The sequence below is a fragment of the Trachemys scripta genome, chromosome 2 (assembly GCF_013100865.1).
Source record: "Trachemys scripta elegans isolate TJP31775 chromosome 2, CAS_Tse_1.0, whole genome shotgun sequence".
Lineage (NCBI taxonomy): Eukaryota > Metazoa > Chordata > Testudines > Emydidae > Trachemys > Trachemys scripta.
Window position 1 is genome coordinate 45,926,954 of NC_048299.1, and position 25,039 is coordinate 45,951,992.

General features: G+C 38.4%; 1 protein-coding gene across 3 annotated transcripts in view; it reads left to right on the forward strand.

Annotated features, from left to right (window-relative positions):
• CASD1 (CAS1 domain containing 1) overlaps positions 1-25,039 on the forward strand; it is a 57,048-nt gene that overhangs the window by 10,269 nt on the left and 21,740 nt on the right. For all 3 annotated transcript variants that reach the window (XM_034760461.1, XM_034760460.1, XM_034760462.1), the window contains exons 2-10: positions 6,151-6,247; positions 7,115-7,235; positions 11,611-11,655; positions 13,231-13,293; positions 14,717-14,761; positions 19,244-19,367; positions 22,576-22,790; positions 24,041-24,466; positions 24,942-25,031. In XM_034760461.1, coding sequence (XP_034616352.1) covers positions 6,151-6,247; positions 7,115-7,235; positions 11,611-11,655; positions 13,231-13,293; positions 14,717-14,761; positions 19,244-19,367; positions 22,576-22,790; positions 24,041-24,466; positions 24,942-25,031 — 1,226 coding nt within the window. The remainder of the gene's footprint in view (positions 1-6,150; positions 6,248-7,114; positions 7,236-11,610; positions 11,656-13,230; positions 13,294-14,716; positions 14,762-19,243; positions 19,368-22,575; positions 22,791-24,040; positions 24,467-24,941; positions 25,032-25,039) is intronic.

The window sequence follows — 25,039 nt, forward strand, 5'->3', positions numbered from 1 at the left end:
TATATGCATCCGAAGAAGTGGGCTGTAGTCCACGAAAGCTTATGCTCTAATAAATTTGTTAGTCTCTAAGGTGCCACAAGTACTCCTGTTCTTCTTTTTGCGGATACAGACTAACACGGCTGCTACTCTGAAACCTGTGTTTATGTAGCAAGTCTAGGCATCTGTTGAAGCTAGGGCTCTGTTGTCATAGTAACTGGGTAGCTCAAGGTGACATGCTCTGGTCATTGAACCTGAGCCATATGCATACATTCTGAGTTTCAGCCCTACCCTGAGCAGTTTTCAAAGAAATTTGTGTTATGCACATTAGCTGCTTTCTTCCTGCATTCTGCTGGGGCTGTTTTTGGAAGTTTTGCCCCTAGACCAAAGCTTCTGGTTTTAGAGCCAACGTTTTTAAGTGCTGTAAAGTAGAAATACATATTGTGAAGGAAACGAGCATTAATTAAATAGAGGGAAGATGAAAGGCTAATAAGCACTTAGGATATGTCATTTTGGTCTTTGGCTGTTTCCTGAACAATAGGAGTGATTGTGAACAAAGAAAAGCTAGTTGGATTATTTTTCAAGGGGTTAGGGATGTACGTCAGTTAACATGAGTTGCTCATAACATTTTCAGATTTTTATATCGCGTGTGTGTGTGCAAATCTAAGGAATATGGGGTATTGGAGCAATGGGTGGAGGGGAGGTTGGGAGAGCTCTTGCCCATTGCCATGCTTCATCCTTTAGGGTTGCACTGTGGCACAACTGCTGAGGGTCCAGCACAACCCTAAACTACTCTAACTGGCTTAAACCACCCACATCCATACCCTGCATTTCTGTCCCCACTTTAAAACATGCCCCACTGACTCTTAGTCCCTATACTGTTTCTGCATCCTCTGTCCAGTTCCTCAATCAGTAGGGCCTCCACTGATGCCTACCCCTCCATGGGGAGGAGGGTTGGGGAGGGAGGACTGTGCTGTGCTGTGCTGTACCAGCAGAGAGTTGAGGGATGAACAGATGATACAGGGACTCATTGAAAGGACTAACATCCATCCAGTGCCTTCTGTGACCAGTTTAATCATTGCCCAGGAGTGAGAGTCAGTGAATGGAAATAGCTGATCTGTGGAAGATGGAAGTGCTGAGTTTTTTGTTTTTGTTTTGTTTAAAAAAAAAAAAAACATGCATTATTAACTGCCCCAAACCTTTTTTTTATGGAGAGTTAATGTTGCGAATCTGACTCATGCTTTTCTGGGCTCGTTCTGCCAGTCTACATCAGATGCTTGGTTACATTTTCAAACAAATGCCTCTGTGCTTTCTCCCATGCTATTCCTCACGCTTGGGAAGTACTCCCCATAAATATCTGCACAACTAATTCATTATTCTCCTTCCAAAACCTTTTCAGAACTCTCCTTTTCCACGATGCCTACAAAAAACACATGACATTGGTTAGGGTGCCAGTGTGCTGGGACCACCGTCTGTCATGTTAACCAAATATTGTCTCGTGTCCTTTTACTCATCTGCCTATATGTATCCATCTGTTGTCTCTTGTCTCATACTTAGTCCCTTACATAAAAAGCTTACATTCTATCTTTTTGTTCTGTATTTGTACAGTGCCTAGCAGAATGAGCTCCTGGTCCATGACTAGGGCTTCTAGGTGCTATGTTAATACAAATAATAAATACAAATAATAGAATGTTGAGTTCAGCTGTGTTCAAACCTCTGAAAACCAGGAAATACAGAGTTAAGATACATACCACTAAACTAGGTGTAAATCAGGTGGATCAATAGTGAGTGATGAAAGACTATGACAGCAAGGATTTCTGGCTGGATTCCTCAATGTCACAAGCACATGCATTTATCTGTGAATGCATTCTGCTGGGGGATGTTGAGTTTTACTGAATCAGTGGTGCAGGTGGTTTATCTGAACCACCTACATCTGATAAACTATAAGAACCTTAGGAGCAGCCACACCTTGAAAGAAGGAATGAGTTGAGCTTTTTACCTTGTGTTTAAATTTCTATTTAATAAAACCAAATGCTATAAAGTGTGTGCGTGTGTGGACTGTGTTTAGAGCAGGCTGGGAAAGATGCACACATTTAGTAATACAAAAGCAGAAAAACTTTAACAATTTTTTTTTACGTATTCATGATGTATCTCCCATTAGTTTTCAGTGTCAACAAAGTTCAATTCTTTGTAGGAATATTTATGATAATTGCAATGTACAGTGCTCTGAAATCCACCCTAAACGCATTGCCAAACTCATCCATTTCATCCTCTGCCACAACAACTTCACATTTAATAACAAATGCTTTGTCCCAACTATGGGAACAACCATGGGTGTTAAGATGGCTCCCCAATGTGTCAATCTCTTCAGGGGCCACCTTGAGGAAGAATTTCTGGAAAAATGCACCACAGAATCAATGATATACTTGAGATACATAGACGATATTTTCATCTTTTGGACAGATGACCTAAGCTCCCTTACAGATTTCCACCACAAATTTTAAACAACTACAACCTCTTTCTCAGACTCTCTAGAATATACCCATAGCAGCATCAAGTCCGTGGACATCATAATCCATTTAAAAAATGGTGTGCCACTGCACCCCATATTCTTCATAGTGATGATATGTTATGGTTATAGCATAATTTCGATGAAATTTTATGCAAGATAAGTCATGTGAGGTGTCATTGGAAAAATTATGATTAGCTTAATATGATTATCCTATCTATGCATGTATCATTTTTGTATCTGAATATATGAATATTGACTGTGTATATGTATTTCAAATGTAGTTACACCTGGGTAACACCCACTAGACAGATGCTTTCAGTCTAGGTAAGTGGTTGTGAAGGGCCTATTCAGGGCAGTGAGCCATTAGGGAGAACAATAGGCCATAGGAGAAGCTTATCTACCACCTGGTGAGCCTTCCTGAGAACACTACAGACAGCCCGTGAGTGATGGCTACTATGACTCTATAAGGTCATGTGACCAGGCCACATGATGCTGGACTCCATCTTGGGATGTCAGTATTTTTCCACAGACTGGTCTGGGAACCAAGCTTTGGAACAAAGGGTTCCTGCCATATGCAAAAGCTATATAAGGCAGGGAGTGACATCATCTGTGGTTCTTCACTCCCCACATAAGAAGGCTCCTGGAAACACCTGAGATCTGAAGGAGAGCCCTTTGAAACTCAAAAGCTTGTCCCTTCCACCAACAGAATAAATTGGTCCAATAAACAATGTTACCTCCCCAACCTTTTCTTTTTCTCCCTCTTTCTTTCTTATTCTGAGACCAATGTTGCTACACTGCAAAAAAAGCATATTAGTGACATTTGTAGATTTCACATTTTGCAGGATATAATGTGATATTCATGACAGAGTATATAGCAAAATGTTTGGGACTGAGCTATTATGTGATATTTATGTGATTTTCCCGTCTAAAGCAAGTAGACATGAATTCATTTTGTTACCTATTTAATATTGTGACTAGGTATGATTTGAACTCATGGTACAAGGAAATAATTTTCCATTTGTAGCTGAATTCGCCCATATGAGCTTTTTCTTGATACCTTAAATTTTGTTTTTCCTTTCATAGGAATTCACTTATTTTGTCATGGCTGTACTAATGTGAGAGTGCATATACTGAGAATTTTATTAGTTAATCAATGTAATTTAATAAATGTTTTTGTTCAATCAAAAGGTTTCTCTGTCTTTTGTATTCCTTTATTATTCTCATCTTAAATATGCTTTTTACAATTTGTATGTCATATAACCTTTACATATTTATAGATATATCAAGAGTATCGTTAATACTAAATTTAAAAAAAAAAAACTTTTTTTTTTTTTTTTTTTAAATTAGAAGACCAGTAAGGTTGAAAATATCTCACGTTTTCCCAACAACTAGGAAATATAATGCAAAAATGTTTTTTTGTTTTGTTTTGTTTTTTAGCTTTAATTAAGTGGCATATTACTTTTCCGAAGAATATCCAGCATCTCTGAAATATTATTTCAGAACAAAAGGGGGCATAGTTTAGATTGGGTGGGAGATATAACTTGCATAGGATAAGAGAAGAAATGTATAGCATGAGTCATCATTTGACTGCATGCCTTAACTATTCATTTTTGAGGTAAAAGAGCTATTCTGTGAAAACCCTACTGTATTTTCAGGGTGGAGAGATGTAAGTTAGATTCCTTTCATATACACTGTCCATTTTAATTATTTATTAATTTTTTTATTAATATATCTTCACCCAACACTGAAATACATGCAGCTATTCTGTGATAGCAGCACTACCCTATATTGGGACCAATGAGTTGTTGTCTCTAAGTTATACTTAGAAAACTGAAGATAGAGGTTGGGGAAGGTATATCAAATTAAAAACAAACCCTGAGCAATTCTGTCTAATGAAAATTAGTCAGGGGAGAAAAAGGAAATGGGTCCATTCTGTATGCCACCACAGCTACATCATAGCCATGTGAATCTGCTGCTATCTGAGTAAAATACTCTGACAAGAAAATAGCCTTTCTTTATTCAGTGTGCTTATTTCTTCCTTCCTCTTCCATTGCCTCTTGTCAGTGCAGATCCTCAAGTGATCTGTGGTTAAGATCATATTAAGCAATTTGAGCACACTGTATCTCTTTCCTATAGATTTTCCTGTAACTTAGTTATAGAAAATTACTGAAATAAATATACCCTCTAGTTTTCTTCTATCTAGTGCCATGCTATAAGAAACTAGTGTTCAGTTTGCTTTGCTGAAACTCTGCTCTCCATAAAAATTCTATATGATTTTTCCATACTGTGAACCCAAGTTTAAGGTTTAAGCTATTAGAACAAAGTGTGGTGTACATATGTGAGAATTTTGTTAGTTACTGCAGAGGCTGCGATCTCGTCATACTTTTCAAGCTAAGCAGGATTTGGCTGGGTCAGTACTTAGAACACCTCCAAAGAAATCCTAGGTTCTTCATGAAATGGTGGTGATTCATTAGGTAGCCTTCTCTTTGTGTTTGGGGACACTGTACAGTTGGTGTCCTCTTTTGGATCAGATGTACAATTGAGATTTAGGCTAATGATAACCAAAAATCTCGTCGTAGTCTTCTCAAGACTAAGATGGCTAATCCTGATGTCCAGAACAAATTTCAGTTCAGATAACTACATTTTTCTACTGTATAATGCTGCTGTGAACCGCTAAACAGCGGGTGCATTTTACCTTATGGATGACTATAAACCAGTGATTCCTAAATAGTTTGTAAAGCACTTTGGAATCCTTCTGGATGAAGGTCTAGTGCCCATGAATATCATTTATTTTTTTCTTTTTGGGGGGAAAGTTCAGAACTACTTGTAACTTTTTCTGTATTGATTCACTGGAAAAATATCTTGGCAACAGCAGCAAAATCTTTCCCTTTTCTTCAGGTCCAGGTATTCATAACAATTTTAAAGAGGCCTTATTTATTGGTTTCATCATACCTAAGATGTTCATTTACTTGAGCTTGAAGAAAAAAATCACCATCTCTGTAGCTGACCCTTAGTTTGCAACTTTTAGACTGAAGGAGCGGACTGCATGCAGAATCAGAGGCTACAGAGAATTCCTATGCAAACCTCTTTCTGCTGAAACACTGAGATATAATTCCACCTGCTTTAATGTGGTACAGTAATTACATTTTAAGCAAGCAGATACAAACAGATAATCCTGCACATTTCTTTTTTAGACTTAGATTCTTATAAAATGCTTAAAGTATATGCTAAATCTTTACAGAAGAGCATTACATTAGGGTACTAGTACGTTAATCACTTCACATTATGTTGTTATAATTGTAGGATGATAGGTGGCGCAGTAGATCGATGCTCTGTTCTTTTAACTCTGGAGGCCCAAGTATTATTCTAGTTCAGGTCACATCCTGCTCCTTAGTAGAAATTATGCAATCATCACCATTTGGCTGTGGACAGAGGAATGTTTTCAGACAGAAGTTAGGTGCAATAAATGGCAAAATTACATGGAGATGTGTGTGCGGGACCTCCTTACAGTATACTTGGCTCTAGTTAGTGCTAATGATTTCTTATCTTTTTGTGGTTCAAACTTCAATTATTTATTTTTTTAAAAATAAAGTAGTTGGTGGTTAAGATATTGCATGATACATTTTGTAGTTGGATTCTAATTCTAATGTAATTTTTTTAAGGTGATGATACATGTGAATATCTTCTCTCCAGTGGGAGATTTCTTGGGGAAAAAGTATGGCAGCCCCACAGTTGTATGATGCATAAATATAAAAATAGGTAAGGATATCACCTTACATTCTTTTATTTTTATTCTGTTCTCTACAGGGGAAGGTAGTAAGAAATCGGTTTACTGGACTGCAGTCTTTTCAGTCCCTATAGCCTTTTCTCTTTTGACAGTCTTCATGCTTGCATCTGATTGTTTTTAAATGGGTTACAGTGAAATACATAATTTATCAGAGATCAGAAAAGGGCCCTTAGTATAAGTCCTTTGTGGCAGATATTCTTTTCATTATATGTCTAGAGTGCTAAGCATAATAGGATTGTGCTACTAAATATAAATAGATAAAGAGTGGTAGTAATAATTTATACTGCACATTTTGTTTATTATGAAGTATTTAAAGATAGTTCAAGGTGTATCACATGTTTCAAATTGTGATTTAAAGGGAAAATACGATTCTTAGTTACAATATCCCAAATAGTTAATGTATATTCCTTTTTTAGAATTTTTTAATAAGAAAATCTACTATCACTTTTCTCTTCATTTACTTAATATAGAAACCATGACAGATACCTTTATCACTCTAAATTATTCTGTTACTTAATAAAGTTATACAACTTCTCAGTCTTTTTGATTTTTTTCAGCACAACCCAATGAGAAAGAGAGTCCTTTCACGCCTACAGTAATTTGTGTAATCAAATAATCAGGGTGGCTCCTTATTTCATATTTATCCCTTGTTATATGTAATGCATTCAGTATTTAAAAAAAAAAAAAAACAATTTACCCTTCTTTAGAGTTAGATGTAATGTTTAGAATTTTCTGTATAACATTCAAGATTTCCTTTAAGGAATTGTCAATATCCTCCATTAAATTGATTCCTTAAATAATGTAATATGTTAATTTTGTAATGCTGTTTCTTTTTGCAGTGAAGCAAAAAACTGCCTCCTAGACAAATATATTGCATTTATAGGAGATTCCAGAATTCGCCAGTTGTTTTATTCTTTTGTAAAACTCATAAATCCTCAAGTCAAAGAAGAAGGAAACAAGGTAAGACTGTCTTTTTTCCCCACCAATTTGTCACTTAACTGTAAAAACTTTACTTAATTTCCAGGTTGAAAACACCAGAAACTGGGTTTTTTCTAAGGACTTTGATGTCTGGAATGAGCATTTGTTGGGAAATAATACTACTTGCTATCCTAACATTCAGGAAAGGGAACCATGTAGCATAGTTCTGCAGAGAAACAAATCAAGCACTTGACAGGAAGATTGGGCCCAAGCAATTGTCAGAATGTTTGGCATCCTGAGAAGTGAAGTGGGAAGTTTGCAGAGGGAGGGTTCAGCAGATGATAGTTTTCTTTCCTAGGCTGTTCAACTAAGGTGGCTTGTCCAATGGCAACTAAGTGAGATTTGTTTTTCTGATGAGAAAATATGGCTGTCACAGTGTGTGATGACTTGGAAATCTGTACAATTTATAAATTCTCTGTGAGATTATGAACTCTATGTATCTTTACCAAGCTGCAAACTCTGTTTTGATTGTATGGACAAGGTGCCTTCTCAGTGATCTCTTTACCTCCATATTGGACTGAAATGCCAAGGCATAGTGATGCAGGATTGACAATAGACAGTTGTTAAATTGGTATGGTCCTCTATTCAAGTAGAAACATCCTAGACAGTAAGATATGTCTACCCCAAGAATTGGCTAGATGGGGAGGGGGTCACTTGGTAACAAAGTCATCTAGTATTGGGCTCTGATCACCTGAGGAGGTTGATCAGGAGGTCACCTGACAGAGGGACTGAAAGGTTACAAAAGCTGCTCTGTTGGGAGTTCTTTGGTAATTTTTCACCAGTTTAAGATGCGGGAGACCGCTGCAAGAACTGGATAAGGTTGAGGCAGGTTCCTCCTGTCCATCTACCTATCTGAACATAGATGGTCCTCCAAGGAAAGAGTGAGCTACAGTGAGGGGCATTGTGTTCAGGATATGTGTTGTTTTCTGTATGATCTATACCAGGGGTCGGCAACGTTTGGCACGCAGCTCGCCAGGGTAAGCACTCTGGCGAGCCGGGCCAATTTATTTACCTGCTGACACGGCAGGGTTCGGCCAATCGCGGCCCCCACTGGCCACGGTTCGCCATCCCGGGCCAATGGGAGCGGTAGGAAACCGCGGCCAGCACATCCCTCGCCCGCGCCGCTTCTCGTCGCCCCCATTGGCCCGGGACGGCGAACCGCGGCGAGTGGGGGCCACAATCTGCCGAACCTGCCGCGTCAGCAGGTAAATAAACTGGCCCGGCCCGCTAGGGTGCTTACCCTTGCGAGCCGCGTGCCAAACGTTGCCGACCCCTGATCTATATCCTCTATGTATTTGTCATTTTTAAGTAAAGAGCAATAACATGGTAGTATCTGTGTTATATGTTACACCTACCATGTGGCCCTTTGAAGAGGGGAAACTAGAATGTTACACCTTTGGAGTTCTGGGAAAGGGTGTGTTTAAGCTTGGGGGACGGGGGGAGCTCAGGAGTCAGCAGTGAGACCAGAGGGGCTAGGAAGCTGGGCCACATGGTTGCAGCCTAGACAGAAGATCTGTGCTCCAGAGATGTCCCTAGGGACCCAAAGACAGGGACAGTGGGCTTTGTTCAGACTTCAGAGCCTTAAAACACCCAGGGAACTACTAGCAGGGTCTCCTCATAGCAAGCTGATGACCTGCCAGTAGAGGGAGCCAATCTGATCTATGCCGGTGTTTTGTTCTGTTCTTTTAGCCAGTATTAATTCAAATCTTGTTGTAAGTCACTTCTTGAAAGATTAATTGCTGATTTAATCTGCACTGAAATCCTAGATGCATTGACTGATATACAAGTCTGATTGGGGCTGAAATTAAAAATAGCTTTCTACCTTGTCTTTCTTGTAAATTCCACTGAAAAACAGTTGTGTGTTCATTTTCTAAAGATAAGTGTGAAGCACAGCTTGCTAAGTGGAGCCAGAGATAGACTATATCATTATAGTCTATCAGACAGCCAAATCATTAACTTCGTCTGCTGTTCAGGGTTTGTATTCAGCTTCAGGTCAGACTTGTTGTCAAGGCTGATTCCCCATTCTGGCACTTCGAGTGCAGAAGATGGGGGCTATTAAGGACTCTAAAAATTAATACACCTCTACCCTGATATAACGCTACCCAATATAACATGAATTCAAATATAACGCGGTAAAGCAGCGCTCCGGGGGGGCAGGGCTGCACGCTCCGGCAGATCAAAGCAAGTTCAATATAACGCAGTTTCACCTATAACGTGGTAAGATTTTTTTGGCTCCCAAGGACAGTGTTATATCGGGGTAGAGGTGTACTTACCACTCCAGGCTTGTATTAAACTTCCAAGGTTACGGCTTTTCTCTGACCTTGGAGTGGAGATGCTGCCACCACCCAAGTATAGAATCCCTTTGAGAACCCAGAAAGGCGCACTTGGGAATTCCTTCCTGTGGGGTACCCTCAAGCCCTTTCACCCCCCACCCTTCTGGGGAAGAGCTGAGAGGGGAAAAAGGAAATCAGTTGTTGCCACCAGCTAATTAAACAACATGTTCACAAACCTCTTAAGACACAAAAATCCAGTTCTGTTTTTAAAAAAGGTAAACTTTATTAATAAAATAAAAGAAAGAAAATACATCTGGGAATTTAGGCTTTTGCTAGATTTAAAAAAAAAAAAAAAAAAACCTACAAGGATTAAGCATCAAGAATAGCTTTCTTGAGGTCCAGCTTAAAGATTACAAGCAAAAGAAAAACACTTGTGGACTCCTCTGTGCTAACCCTAAACCATAAATAAATAAAAAGAGAAAAACCTAATTGTGTCTTCCTAGACATTTCCTGATCTAGTTACATACCTGGGGTTCAAATGAGTAGTTTCTAGGTATGATACTAAGGATTTTTCATACCTGGCCCCAAGCTTCTTACAGCATAACTGCAGCCCTGTCTGCCTCTCCCCGGAGAGCAACCACAAACTGACAAAGGGGAGTCGTTTTTCAATTTTAGAAAGTTCTAGCCTTCCCATTGGCTCTTTTGGCCAGGTGTCCACTCACTTTCTTTTACCTATGCATAGCAGTTAGACTTTTTAACCCCTTACAGGTTGAGCAATTAGAGAACAGCTACTAAGAGGGATTTTATAGCTGCTGGCTAGCTGGGTGTCCATAAAAGAGAGCTCTCCCATCCCCTTCATTTATCACACTTGTCAATTATTTAATACAATCGGGGTATTTAAATGCACGATAGCAGTCTGTCTGGCAGGCAGCATGTAATTAAATTTCACTTGTCAAAGCCAGATGTTTGGCTGATTGGATAATCGGAGTTTTCCTAGCCTGGGGGTTGGTGTTGGATTACTTGCCAGAGGTGGGGAGTAGTTTGGCAATTATGAGAGTTTGGTGGGGAGGAGTAGTTAGGTTGGTTCTGAGCTGGAACACCTTTGTGTCAAATGCTTATGAAACTGATGGGGTGACAGTGCATTTAATAGACGTTGGAAGATATCTGAAGTTTCAGGATGGCTGAGTAGGGGGAATCGCTGGCTTATGGAGAAAGAATGGGTATATTTGTCTACAGTACCTCAGCTCAGTTTGTGGAGGGAAATTGTACTTGTCCTTTTTGTTTCAGGGATTGAAACTGAAATAATACAACTCAGTTTAATGTTAAAGGAATATTTGTGTCTACTGTAATTAAGGATGCCTAACTTATTCCATTCTAATCTCCTGTTTTCAGTCAGTAAGTTATGAATTACATATTCCAGGCTTGATTTCTGCCTGTGGTGATTTTATTTTTTTCTGGAAACTTTGAGCAAAATTGGTTTAGCTGTTAGAGTACAGGGGGAGCAGGAAAATAGGCATACTAGTGGTATAGACCAGGGAAGTGTGAGAGGAAAATGTTTTGTTTCTATTTCAATCCTTTGAGAGGAATATTAAGGAAAATAGTGATGTCTAGAAAGGAAAGATTTCAGACTTTTTGAATCATTTGGTAATAGAAAGCTATGGTGTTCCCAGGAGTTACTAGGGGGACATAGCACCGTATGCCTGAGCTACATTTCACAGTTTTGCCAGCATAGCTATATCAGTTAGGAGCATGAAAAAATCAGTTACACCAGCAACAAAAAAACAACTTTTGCTAGTATATCTTATTTCCTCCGGGAAGTGGTATAAGCTGTACAGACAAAAGAACTATTTTTCTGGTATAAACTGTCTCCTCTAGGAGCTGTACTAGCAAACACTTTTTAGTGTAGATGAGGCCTTAGATGGGAGATGAGTAGAGCCCTGTGTGGATACAAAACTTGTATCCGCACCCGATCCACAAAAATGGATATCTGCAGATTTGCAGGGCTCTAGAGATAAGAGGGATCAGTATTTGAACATACGCTACCTTCCAGTAGAACAAGTTTAACTTGTTTTTTATTTTGGCAGCATGGAAACATTCTTTTTGAAGACAAATCTGCATCAATTAAAGTGGTAAGTTTTTTGTGGTAATAAGCTCCAAGCTATAATAATCAATGTATACTTTTGTATGCTCCCCCTATACTTCTGGTGAAGACAATTAAGGACCTCTTTTCAGAGATACTGATCAGTCACAAATTAAACAGAAATCAATCAGGATTGCAGGTGCTCAGCACCATTTATGATCAGATTTTTTTTTTCCCCCCTGAAGATTTGTATCTTAAAGTTTAGTGAAATCTGAATAAGGTCCTTTGAGGAGTGTGTTTTTCCCCAATCGTTTCCATTATCTTACAGGAGCTTTGGACTCAATAGTAGTGACATACAATATTAGTCCTCTCATCAGATCTCATAATTGGCCCTTCCAATGGAAGGAGCTTGTGATACTTGGAGCAAGGAATGTGGTAAATGCAGATGAGCTTTCTATGCCGCCCCAACCAATTCTCTGCCCCGGGTCCACTTTGATTGCAGTAACAGAGTGAGCCAGATGCATCACCAGTGTAGAAGGTTTTTAAAAACACACATACACACAAAAAAACTTGGGAGTTGTGGGTAGGTTTTGAGGAGAACTCTGTTCTCCTTCCCCATCCCCAGTGGTCTGGGAGTGGGGTCTTCCTCTACAAAGACCTCAGTAGCATTACTTTCTTCCCACTCCTTTCCATATAATTCATCGAGAGAGTGCATGTTGAATGAATTACTTAGGTCTTTGGAGGGAGCTATGATTTAAAAAGGAGGGTCAGTGTTGTGTTCAGGAGAGGAGAACTTTGTGCTAGGCCAGTCTTTCTGCCTTCATTGTAACGTTTTCTTACAGTTCTTTGTATTTTCCCTTTGATCTGACACTGTCTCCACTGTACTTTTTTAGGAGACTGTAGTACCTCTTGATTGTGAAAACAGAAATTACTTATGCTGTCAAGTAGCAGCTTGGGCCTTAAATGGAGAGGGAATAACATTAGCTGAAGTACAAATAAAGTTTTACATAAATCTTTTGGAATTAATTGAGAGATTTTATTTTTATTGAGGAGAATGATTTTAATAAAGTGCAAGTTATTAGCCCTTTTTGTTTCCCTCTGCTCTGTTTTTAGAAGCCAGTAATGTGAAATGCTAGGGCCAAATGTTAGGATTCAACGTAGTTTGAAATCTGGAATATTAAGCTTTCAGAAAATCGGTTTTCTAGTTCAGAGATTTGCAAGATAGCTGTTTCTAAAAGTTGTGGAGAACGAAACTAAAAGTTAACTAGAATACACTGATGTGATCCTTTGTAAACCTTAAAACATTTGTTTCTGTCCTTTATATTATTGGAAAACTGAGACTCTTCACTTCCAACTGGTTTTAAAGGTTTAGATTCTATGTGAAATCTTGGTTCCATTGAAGTAAATGACAAAACTCCCATTTATTTTACCCTTTGTTCCTGGCTGATTAAGATATCAGATCTTTCATCTATGATTGGTCCATGAATCTAGTAAAGAAATGAAGCAAAATTTGGACCAGTGTAATTTTCCGTGTATGAAATGTGCAGTTGATATACACATGCATTTTCTGAATGATGAGCTATTCTTAAATTTACTCACAGGTATTAATACATTCGTTTTACAGGATTTCCTGTGGTATCCAGAAGTTAATGGCTCTATGAAGCAACGTATCAAATCTTGGACTGAGGTGTGTTCTAAAAATATACTGATGTTAGAAAATACCAACGGATTGAGGGACCTAGTCTCCTATTGTTCCATATGCTTAACTCATATTATGTACAAGTTCTGGATGTAGATAAAGGAGAATAATCATTTAAAACATTGAGATCAAGTTATACACTAAGACCTCTGAAAAGATATAGTGTTACATCTGTTATATCAACAGGATGTAGTCACACAGAACAAGCTAACACAAACTGCAGAAATTCACAATGTGGACTCAGAAGTTTAGAGTTCAAATGAAAGTCTCCAAAGAATCCCACAGCTCTGTAATATCTGGTGAACTCTTGCAAACTTGGAGGGGTGCACTGGATCTTATAATTATGCACTAGTTATACTTACTGTTTAATATGATTCTTGTTTTTATGCTATCCAGCATGTCTGGTGTTCTTTAAAATTGCTGGTTAACAAATTACTATACTTAACAGGTATAACAACTTGAACATGTATCTCTCTTGATAATTAGTCAAGTTGTTCACAAATTGACTTTTACTAAAGACTAGTTGCCATTTCTGGGTTTCTTCCTTTGATGATTCTATAATGGCTCATTATGCCAGTCTCCACTGCCCACTTGTTAAATTTTCAAACAAACATCTCTGTGCTTTTTCCCCTGCTGCCCTTCAGGTTTGGGAGGAACTCCTTGTAAACGTCTGTGAAGCTACCTCTCTATCCTCCTCCAAAACCTTTAAAATTGTCCTTTTCCATGGTGGGTACAAAACGCTTGACAGCAGTTAGGCTGCTGGTGTGCAGAGACCACGACCCATCATGCTGACTAATATTGTTTTTCTTGCAACCCCCTCTGCCTCTACCTGTATCTTGTGTTAAATTTAGATTGTAAACGCTTTGGGGGCAGGGATTGGCTTTGTTCTGTGTTAGTACAGCACCTAGCATAGTGGGATCCTGTCCATGTATAGGACTCTTAGGCACAACAATATTACTACTACTACTAATAATAATATGATTATCACTTAATTATTTAGACAAATTTCTCTTTTTTTATGGACAAATCTCTTCAGTCATTGGCCACTTCATAACAATAAACATGTCTAGAATATTTATTTCAGCTGCTATAATGCATGTTTGTGTGATTTAGCAATGCATAGCATCTTATGAGTAGATGCCTGGATACCTTTTAAAGAGCAAACTTAAATATTGCCTAATTCAATAAATGATTTTGAACATATGGAAACATAATGATACTTTGCACTTACATAGAACCTTACATCTGAGGATCTCACTGCTTTACAAATTTTTTAGCCTCACAAGACAGCTGAGATGTGATAAAATCAAGGCACAGATGTTAAATAACTTGTGCAATAAATTGAATAATAGCTTTTAGTGATTTGTGAAAATATTTAGAAGACTAATCTCTCTTTTACTTTGTGTTTTAGGGTTCTATTGCAAAACCTCATGTAATTGTAGCAGGAGCTGCTACGGTAAGCTTTTCATGCAGTAGGCATTCTGGTGTGAATTTACAGGAGAATACATATGCTTCTAGAAAAGTGACAAGAGGAAGTAGTTACTTTTAATTTCAAAAGGGAAAACATACACTGATTGTCAATCTTCTATTCCAATTGTCTTGTTCTTGTTATAACCAATACTTTTTAAAATATCAGAGTAATATTTGTATATGGATGTGTGATGTACAGTAATATTTGCTCACCGTTTCATTGTTAAAGATTGTGTTTTGGCTTGATGCGTGGATGAAATGTAGAATAAATCCTATGAGAAGATAGCCAAGGTACTTCATAAGTGTTTTAAATATTTGTATTAATAATTTGGCCAACCGAATATCAACTTTTTAATGAATATTATTTTCAAAAAAATATTGACCTTGATAATGGTCCTGTCTGCAAGGTTTTCCTTCCAGGAATCCATTCTTCTTACTTAATTTAAACTCTTCTGTGCTCTGTCGACTGTTGAATACCCCCTTCTGCTGCTGCCAGGAGCCACCTAAGTATCTGTGCTTCCTGAGACTGTGAGTTTTGACATCCTGATTCAGGAATCAGAACCTCAGGGCAAGTCTACACTAGAGTGCTACATCATCACAGCAGCACCGATGCAGCTGCGCCATTGTAGTGCATCTGGTGAAGACACACTATGCCGATGGGAGAGTGTCTGGCACTGACATAGTGTGGGTGTGTACAGTGCTTAGGTCACTGTAACTTGTCACTCAAGGGGGTGGCTTTTTCACACCCCTGAGCAACATAAGTTACATCATTTTACTTGGTAGTGTAGACTAATCCTCATTCTCTCCCCACTTGCAGTAGGAAGAGGAGTAGGGCCCTTCCCACAATGCCAGGTATCAGCACCACTTCAGGAAATGGACTAGTCTTCCTACTATCTCCCCCTTTAATGACATCATCCCAGTTAGCAAAAATACCCCAATTTAATATAAAGGCTATACTTAGTTGCAGTTCACCATGTTTTAATGATTACCAACTAAGAAGAATCAGCCTTTCTTTAGGAAAATAACTGAAAAGTACAAATGCAAAACATGATTTAAATCATCAATTTCAATCAAGGTTTCCTGTTTGCGGATTTAAATCATGATTAAATTTGTCAATTCAAATAGTTTGGTTTAAATCGGTCCACCCTGGCTCAAATTCAGGAGTAGCACGCTGGAAACAAAATCTTTTGAGTGCTGCTATTTGATCTGTGAATTTGGAGATGATACCTGTCTAGGAGTCCTGCTAATCTATAAACCTCTGGACACCAAAAGTTTCCAAGAAGAGGTGATATATACATGTAGTCCGATGTAGTCAAGAAGTTCACAAGAGCAATATGTCAGCTGTCTGGAGTGGCTCACAAACGTGAATACCAGTATCAGGGCCAATTGTTTCAAACCAGGGCACAAACTCCAAACTGATTGTGATTCTATGATTAAATTTCACCAACTAAGTAAGTATCCAGCACGAACTCCTCAAAAACTATAACAGCCTTAATGTAGAGTCACAGACAGTCCCCTTGTTATTCCAGTCTATCTTACCACCCCAGGCAAGCTTTCCTTTGTGACAGATGGTGCCTTACACCAAAAATCAAAATGATATTCAGGCTATTCCCAGGTCCAAATGACCGGTCACTTTCCTTAAGTCAGTTGCCTCTCAGAGCTCAAACCAGAAACAATGCTTGTAGCCAATGCTATAATAAACTAACTGAAGTTTTATTAACTATTTATTAATAAATGATTTATTAATTATTATTAACTAAGGAAAATAAATGTTATTTACAAAATTAAAGCAGGTAAACATACACACACAAATGAGTTATAATCTGGTTTCAGAAGATGATAGAAGCTGTTGTAATATGCAAGCTCTATATGTCTTTAGGCCCTTACTTATGCTTAGAAATCTTTGCCCTTCAGAGTTCAAGCAGCATAGGGATAACAATTTCTTCCTGACAGGAATTTTTATTCCCTTCTCCCCAAAACTCAAGCTGATGGGATGAGTGTTCGTGCACTGTTTCCTTTTCATGGGTGTGGGGGGAGCAATCATCAAAGTCTTTTGTCCCCTGATGTTGCCCAATAGCTTGTCTGATGTCTATGGGCCTTGTTTCATTGGGCAGGAGATGACACTTCTTGTGGTAAACTAGTATTTCACACTTGTTAATGCATCTCTCCTGACTGTGGGGCTTTATAGTTTCAGAGCAAACACCTAAATATTACCTTATAACATGGGACACAGATATCATGTGTGAGATTAATGCATGCAACAACTTCCAAGAATTTCATACAGTCTAAACACATTTTTATAAATCTAATACCTGTTTTAATAATACTAACGCACAGATGAGCCAGACTGGTTTCCAGCTATGCATTTGTCAATGTTCCGTGAGGCCTGTGGGTCTTGACATGAGCTAGTACCTGGTCTGCCACCATCACACCATCTTGGGAGACTTCAGCATTCACACAGATGATAGCCTAAAACTCCTATCTGAACTCTGTGCTTTTTGTTTCTCAAAATTTTCTTAGAAGTCTCTCTTTCACACACACACACCAATACCCCAGACAAAATAGTAAGGTCTGGTCTACACTTAAAATTTAGATTGACATAACTATGTTGCTCAGGGGTGTGAAAAAAATCACACCCCTGAGAACCATGGCTGTGCTGACCTAACCCATGGTGTAGAAGAACCAGGGAAGAAAGCTTCCATTGACCTAATTACTGCTGCTTGGGGAGATGGATTACCGACAGTGATGGAAAAACCCCTCCCATCATTTTAGGAAACAGTTATGCTGCGGTACTGAAACAGCATAGCTACAGTGCTGTAGGTGAGCCTTTATAGCACCTGTATTGTAGACATGGCCTAAGGCTGGACACTAACATAAGAAACTCAAGAATAGCCCCCCAGTCCTGATTGCACCATGTCCTACCCCACATAGAAATGAAAACTCCCTGATATAAGATGAAAAAATCACCACCATAGTCTATCCTGAAATCAAATTCCAAAATGTATTTACAGAAAACTCTACCATTCAAGAACTAGAAGAACCAGTGAAGCACAACCATTGTTCCCTGACTACTGCTTATAGATAGTCCAGTACCAAAATGCCCCCTTCTAGCTAACTGCAATCAAGGGCATCACCTTTGACTTCAAACTTTGCCTTTGTGGATATGAAAGAGAAAAATGAGTCATCAATACATAGATGACACTCAGCTCTCTGTGTCCTTTATCTCATACTAAACTACACCATCTTCAAGTTGGTCAAAGTTGAACATGTACAAGACTGAAGTAATACTCATAGGTTTCTGAAGCACTTTCCTATTTCTGCTGCCTACGCCCCCCCCCTTTCCCCCCCGCCACTACCAAGCATGTCTGCCCTCAGATTAAGTTGTTCTGCAGCCTTTGGGTCCATGGGATTCCTCAGCACTATTTGATGCTGAAGTACTGATGGTAGCAGAAATTCCCATTTCTGTCTTTGACTGGCCAGAATACTGTGCCCCTTCTTGGGCTTAGCAAAAGTATCTGTTTTGATATTCAGGGTTCTCTATCAGATTGGGCATAGCTTCTGAATAAATTTGTTTCTCCCTCCAAGATTATGACCTCTCACAATAGCTACTTTCCACTGAAATAATAAAGAAAGACCTTTCATAGGAAATGGACCTAGATCATGTAATTCACTCCCACAAAACATTACAGTGGCTACAGGCCTCACCACGTTCAGGCTAATACAAAACTCATCTTTTCAGCTCTCTGTTTCCTCTGTAATGTCAACCCAGACACACACAGAACAATAATTTAAATAATTTCCTAAACTATTTCTATTACAGGCTGGGAAGGAAGACAGAAAGATTGTTGTTGTAATTTATTTAAATATTTGGGAGGCACTTGGATACATAAATGTTCCCCTTCACCGTAGTACTTAAATAGATACCACTACAAATCTTCATAGCTATTTCTGGTATAGTACTGTTTTTCAGGTTCTTTCTTTTTCAGATACTGTCCATTAAATGAATAAATACACTAAAGAACTTAAAATCCCGTAGGCTTTGCTCATACAAACCTCTGCTTCAAGTCAATGAGAGTTTTGTTTGAATAAAGTCCACAGGATTTGACCCTAAATCTTGTCTCTATGTGTTACTGCTACCTTAATACTGTTCCATCAAGTCAGTGAGTTTCTAATCAAATTTGTATCAGAACAATTTTTGAGTAGACAAATGTCACCCTTATGTTAAACAGTTGCAACGTATATCTTGGTACTCTGAATGATAATAGTTCATTCTTCTGTTATGCACCTAGCCTGTCAAACCAAAAAATGTTTTTAATGCTATAAAAATTATTAAAATATTTAAGAAATAAACAGGTTCTATAATAGTATTGAAAATAGCTGCTAATGATGGAAGTGGCATCAGTAAAGTTTTATGATTGTATATACTTTAGAGATAAAGAATCTGAATTTTTTTTATTTAATCTTCCAGTGGTCTATCAAGATTCACAATGGCAGCAATGAAGCCCTCACGCAATATAAAATCAATATCACTTCAATAGCACCTCTTTTGGAAAAATTAGCAGAGAGTAGTGATGTATACTGGGTCTTACAAGGTAAAATACAGTAGATAACACTAATTTGTGCTGTAATTGTCTGATCTGAATTACAATTTTGCAGGCTGTGGAGGACTAAACCATCTTTCACTACCTTGCTTTGCTTGAGGTTGTTCATAAGTAGTCTAGTGTGTGCATAAATATTCAGAAAATTTTTATATAAAATCTGGAAGACTTGGCTCTTTGTCAATATTGGTATGAGATTTCACCCATTTCCTCTTGACTGTATATTCCATGTGTTTGACCTGTTCCTACCTTCATGAGTTACAGCTATCTGAAATTACACGTGTTGACAGTTATATCTAGACATAAGCAGTTGATTTCTTTTTCCTGGGGGAAAAAAAAAAATCTTAATTCCCCCTAAACATTGACTTCTTGTTGAAAGATTCCTGTAATAAACTTCTTCAAATTGCTTGACTTATACAACCCATGATAAAGCTTAAGAAAAATGCTCCTTTTAAGTTTTTTTATGTTATGGAGTTAGCTGTTAGCCAGAAAGGGATATATTTTCCAAAGAGGAGCACTAAGGCTGGGCATACCCACACCCAATAAGCAACCATGACTACAGTTAATTACATACATCAAATAGACTGTTGGTGTAAAATATTTTCAAACTTTAATAACTGAATTTTAACTTAAATTAAAAAACAGCAGAGAAATTTAAGAAAACGTTAAGCTTGCTTAGTTAATGGTTTACAAGTCAAGTTTTGCCAAAGTCCAGGATACACATGCGGTCTCAACTCTTTCACCTTTTATGTATTGTATTCTTTTTTAATTATATGATCACATACAATTTCTCAAATAATACAGTTTATGCAATATATATTCTACAACTTTATGACCTTATTTTGTGCATACTTATTAAATGTAGTGCCTACTACTCTAATTAGCCCCATAGCCATCAGTATCTGTGTCTGAAACCTGGGAGGGACTGCTCATGGTAGGAAGCACTGTACACATTAGTGTTTTGCAGGATTAAGCCCTCAGATACACATGTGGGGCATATGATAGTGTTCTGTACTATTCTGTACATCAATCCATTAAAGTCATTAGTATGAAACTACTCTGGGGGAATTCTGTGCTACTGCATGCACATAATTAATGAGCCATGCATATTTTTAATTTTTTGCACAGAAAGAAGCTTCTGCTGAAATGTTGCTGCAGTTCTGCCTTTTGCCCACCAGAGGGCAATGTGGCGCAAGAACAGCAGCAGCTCCCAGCAGAAAATAACTTCTGCAGTTCTGCCTTTTGCCCACCAGAGGGCGCTGTGGCAATAGACCATAGCAGCAGCTCCCAGCCAGCTAGGCAAGACAAAGAGCCTGCCTTCTTCGCAGCGCCTGTCAGGCCAGGTCAGGAGACAGGGGCTATGGGGAGACGGGTGGTGTGGGGTGCTGGGGGTCAGAGAGGAGCTCATAAGGGGTAATCGGGGAGAACAGAGTGGGGCAGGGGCTGAATGGGGGAGTGGAGGCACAGGCCCATGGGAGGGAAGTACAGGGCCACAGGGTGAGGGGGGAGGGTGTGCAGAGCTACATAGCGACAGAGGGTGTCTGAGTGAGGGCACAGAGACACATTGGGGGGGAGGGGGTACAGGGACATAGAGACGGGAGTGGCTGGGTGGGAGCACAGAGACACATGGTGATGGGGTACAGAGCCACGTAGGGATGGGGAGGAGGTGTCTGAGTGGGGGTGGAGGGACACATGAACGGGGGTGTGCAAGGACTCATGGGGGTGCAGGAACACAAAGGGACAGGTGCAGATGTGCCTGACTGAATGGGAGAGGCTAGGGCTCAGCCAGAGCCTGCATAGGGGAAGATCCCTAACAATCCCTCCCCACTCGCCCCAAAAAAACCTGTTCCAAACTTTTCCCACCCATACCCAACAATCTTCCAAATTCACACCCAGGCTCCTTCCCAGCAATTTATTTCCCCCTCCCTCAGCTCCTTTGTTATCCCTGACTCCCCCAAGCCTTTGCACTGCTTCTGAGGGATGCAGGAAATACAGTCCTGTATTGTAGTTTAAATGAATTATTACTCAGAATTCTGTATTAATATGCCTAATAAGGAATCTGTTTGTCAAAAAACATTTCCTGAATCTTTTTTTGTTGTCTGTATTATTACAGATATACTTGCTGACAGGTATTTTTAAATAAATGACCAAAAATAATTGAAACTGGTGTGATTATATTGTTATTTTGACAAATAAAATATTCAGAATTCTGCAGAATTTTAAACTATTGTGCACAGAATTGTTAATTTTTTGTTGCAGAATTTTAAATTTTTTGGTGGAGAATTCTCCCTGGAGGAGTATGAAACATACAAAATAACCAATTCTTGCACAACATTTTACAGTTTTATGTCATAAAGTAATAGTGAAAATTATGCGGAAACACAGAGGCCATCTACATTAGTTCAGTTAAGTGCCTCATATCCTGAACTCCATCCAGCTGTGCTGCTGATTGGGAAAAAGTGATATATTACATTAAAATATATACTTGGAGAACATGTATAAAAATTCAGAGTCATTAAAGGTAAACTAGACTATGAAAATAGCACAAGTATAGAGGTATGAAAAATATAAGTGTTTTTAATGTGTTTTTAAGGTTATAGGAAAAATAGTGCGATGTACTGAATTATTTGAGAACTAGTGTTTGATCATGAATTTAAAGATTGTGATGTAATGAATATGAGGTGACAGCATTAGGGTAGCTAATCCTGTTTTAATTTTGATATTTCTGGATTTTTAGATTAGAATGTAAACACTTATGTTACCTTAACTGTGTATTGCTGGCTGATGTGCCCATTTTAATGTTCAATTGACATATTCAACATTATGAATTCTGAATAAGCAGAGTTAGACTTAAAAAAAAAAAAATACCAAACTATTGATGTGCGTTCATTGAAATGTGCAGGAGCATTTGAGAAGAGAAAAATCTCTTCTTTACTAGATGACTAAATACATGTTCTGAGAGGTTTTAGGAAAACTTGCTCCCAAACTAAATTCTTGCATGCCCGATTGAAGATTACAGTGAACTATTGGTCTTAAACCTCATAAAAAACAAGGACTATAATACAAATGGTAAAATGTTAATTTTACCATCCAGCGTAGCACTGAAAAATTATGATTAATCTTTTAGGATGAATATAGTCTATAGAATTTGAATTATGATGATTGATTTTTTTAATAAAGCTTAACATTCTTTTCAATTCAGATCCTGTTTATGAAGATATGTTGAGTGACAGTAGGAAAATGATCACTAATGAGAAAATAGATGCTTACAATGAAGCTGCAATCAGTATTCTGAACAGCAGCTCCAGAAATTCCAAAGCTAAAGTTAAAGTGTTCAGCGTTTCTAAACTCATAGCACAAGAAACTATCATGCAATCTTCAGATGGCCTGCATCTCCCAGAATCAAGCAGAGAAACAGTGAGTACTTTCATTGTTAGTCAACATAACAAAAAAGTAATAATGGAGCAAGATTTTAATTGAACGTGTTGTACTCATAATGGCAGATAGTATGAACTGTGGTGTCCCTTAATGATTGTAGTCTTAAAAATGACATGCAAGAGTTTTCCAGGAAATTGTTTGCAAGATCCCAGCAGATGAAAGGGTATCTTTTGGGATCTTGCAAACAAATTTGACAAGATACTACTTGCCATTTTGTAAGTAACTACGTAGCTGTTCAAAAAACGTGGTTTCTCCTATATGTTAAACACTATTGAGACCATCACTAAATCCTTCACGTCCTAAGGAATCCAAGCTGCAAATTTGTTGCTTTCCTCTGTGTGAATGAATGACAATCACAACTTTTTGGAGAGCTGCTCTCAGGGCTAAATCTCACCTTTTGTGAGTGTGCAAGATCTTCCGCATATTAGTAGTAATGCTGTTATGGCGGAGGCTGGGGGGATGTGGGGAACCCATTCAGGGGATCATCATCCCATATAAATCTCAGCAAAGGCTCCCTGCAGCACAACATGGAGGAAGTTTGTGGTTGTGGGGGTGGGCTAATAGATAGATAGGCAGAAGGTGGGTTATTGGATCCATGGCTGTGCAGGTCAGCTGGCAAGCTGCATGAGTTACTTCAATACTGAGTCTGCAGTAATGTTTGCAAAGCAGTTTTGCTGCCATTCCGCAGTTTGAGGTAGAAGAATTACATTTCCACACCCTCCATAGCAGACCTTCCCAGGTCTACTTATTTGGGTTGTGCTCCCACCCGTGACTTTGGTTCTTGTTGCTTTTTCAAAATCAATAATAAAAATTAAAGCTGTTTGTTTACATCAGGACACTTAAAAATATGGGGTCCTGTGGCACCTTTAAGACTAACAGATGTATTGGAGCATAAGCTTCGTGGGTGAATGCCCACTTCGTCAGATGCATGCATACACCCACGAAAGCTTATGCTTCAATACATCTGTTAGTCTTAAAGGTGCCACAGGACTCTCTGTTGCTTTTTACAGATCCAGACTAACACAGCTACCCCTCTGATATTTAAAAATATGAGTTATTTTAATCCTGGAATTTGTGTGTAACTAGCTGTGTACGCATATATGAAGTGCTTAAATATAAAATTATAGGGGAAAATGCCTCTTTACTAATGTGAAATATTAGTAAATATATTTGAAAAAAATCTCCTATGCTGAGAATGTTTGATAGCTAGTTACTTGTTTCTTTGACAGAGTGCAATGATTCTTATGAACGTCTACTGCAATAAGATTCTGAAGCCCATTGATGGTTCCTGTTGCCAGCCTCAGCCTCCTCTCACTCTGATACAGAAGCTAGCTTTTTGCTTTTTTGCTTTGTCCATTATTGGATATTTAATTCTCAGTTTTATTTATCGTAATAATCATCGAAAAAACAAGCCATGCACCGATATGGAAAGTGGAGAGGAGAAAAAACCTGTCACCAATACATCTCCTGTTTCTACTCTAGAGACACTGTTATACTCCTTCTTCAAGCTGGGTCTAATCATGGCCTATTTCTATCTGTGTGACAGAGCAAATCTATTCATGAAGGAAAACAAATTTTATACACATTCATCTTTCTTCATACCAATAATCTACATCCTGGTTTTAGGGGTATTTTATACCGAAAACACCAAAGAGGTAAAGATCATGCTGGTGTCATTTCCCAGTTCAGAATTGTAATTGAATTCATTTTTATTCACTAAAGTATTGCAGGTCAAATTATCAGAAAGATATCGCTGGTGCACTCACAAAATATATAGTTGCATATGATAATTCATTAATTGTACACAAACTGGTAATTAGGTGCAAAAGGACGTTTTTGCAAGTGCATTGGGTAAAGTATTTTTGTGGGTGCGGCTGTTGGTAGGGTTCATCCATCAACTGGCCACAATGCATCAGAGTCAAATCCTAGTTCAAACTAGTAGATGAGCATTGATTTATGGGGCAACATCTAATACACACTGAACTTTATATAATGTCATTAGTGTAGAAGTTTTTCTTCTTAGATCCAACTGCCCATAAACTGGTTTATTGTTTTGAACTTTTTCTCCTCATTTTGTAGATGTTCGTTGTACTTGTTGGAATAGCAACACTCTTGTTTTGTTTTGCATAGACTAAGATGTTAAATAGAGAGCAGACAGATGAATGGAAAGGCTGGATGCAGCTTGTTATTTTGATTTATCATATCTCTGGAGCAAGCACTGTAAGTGA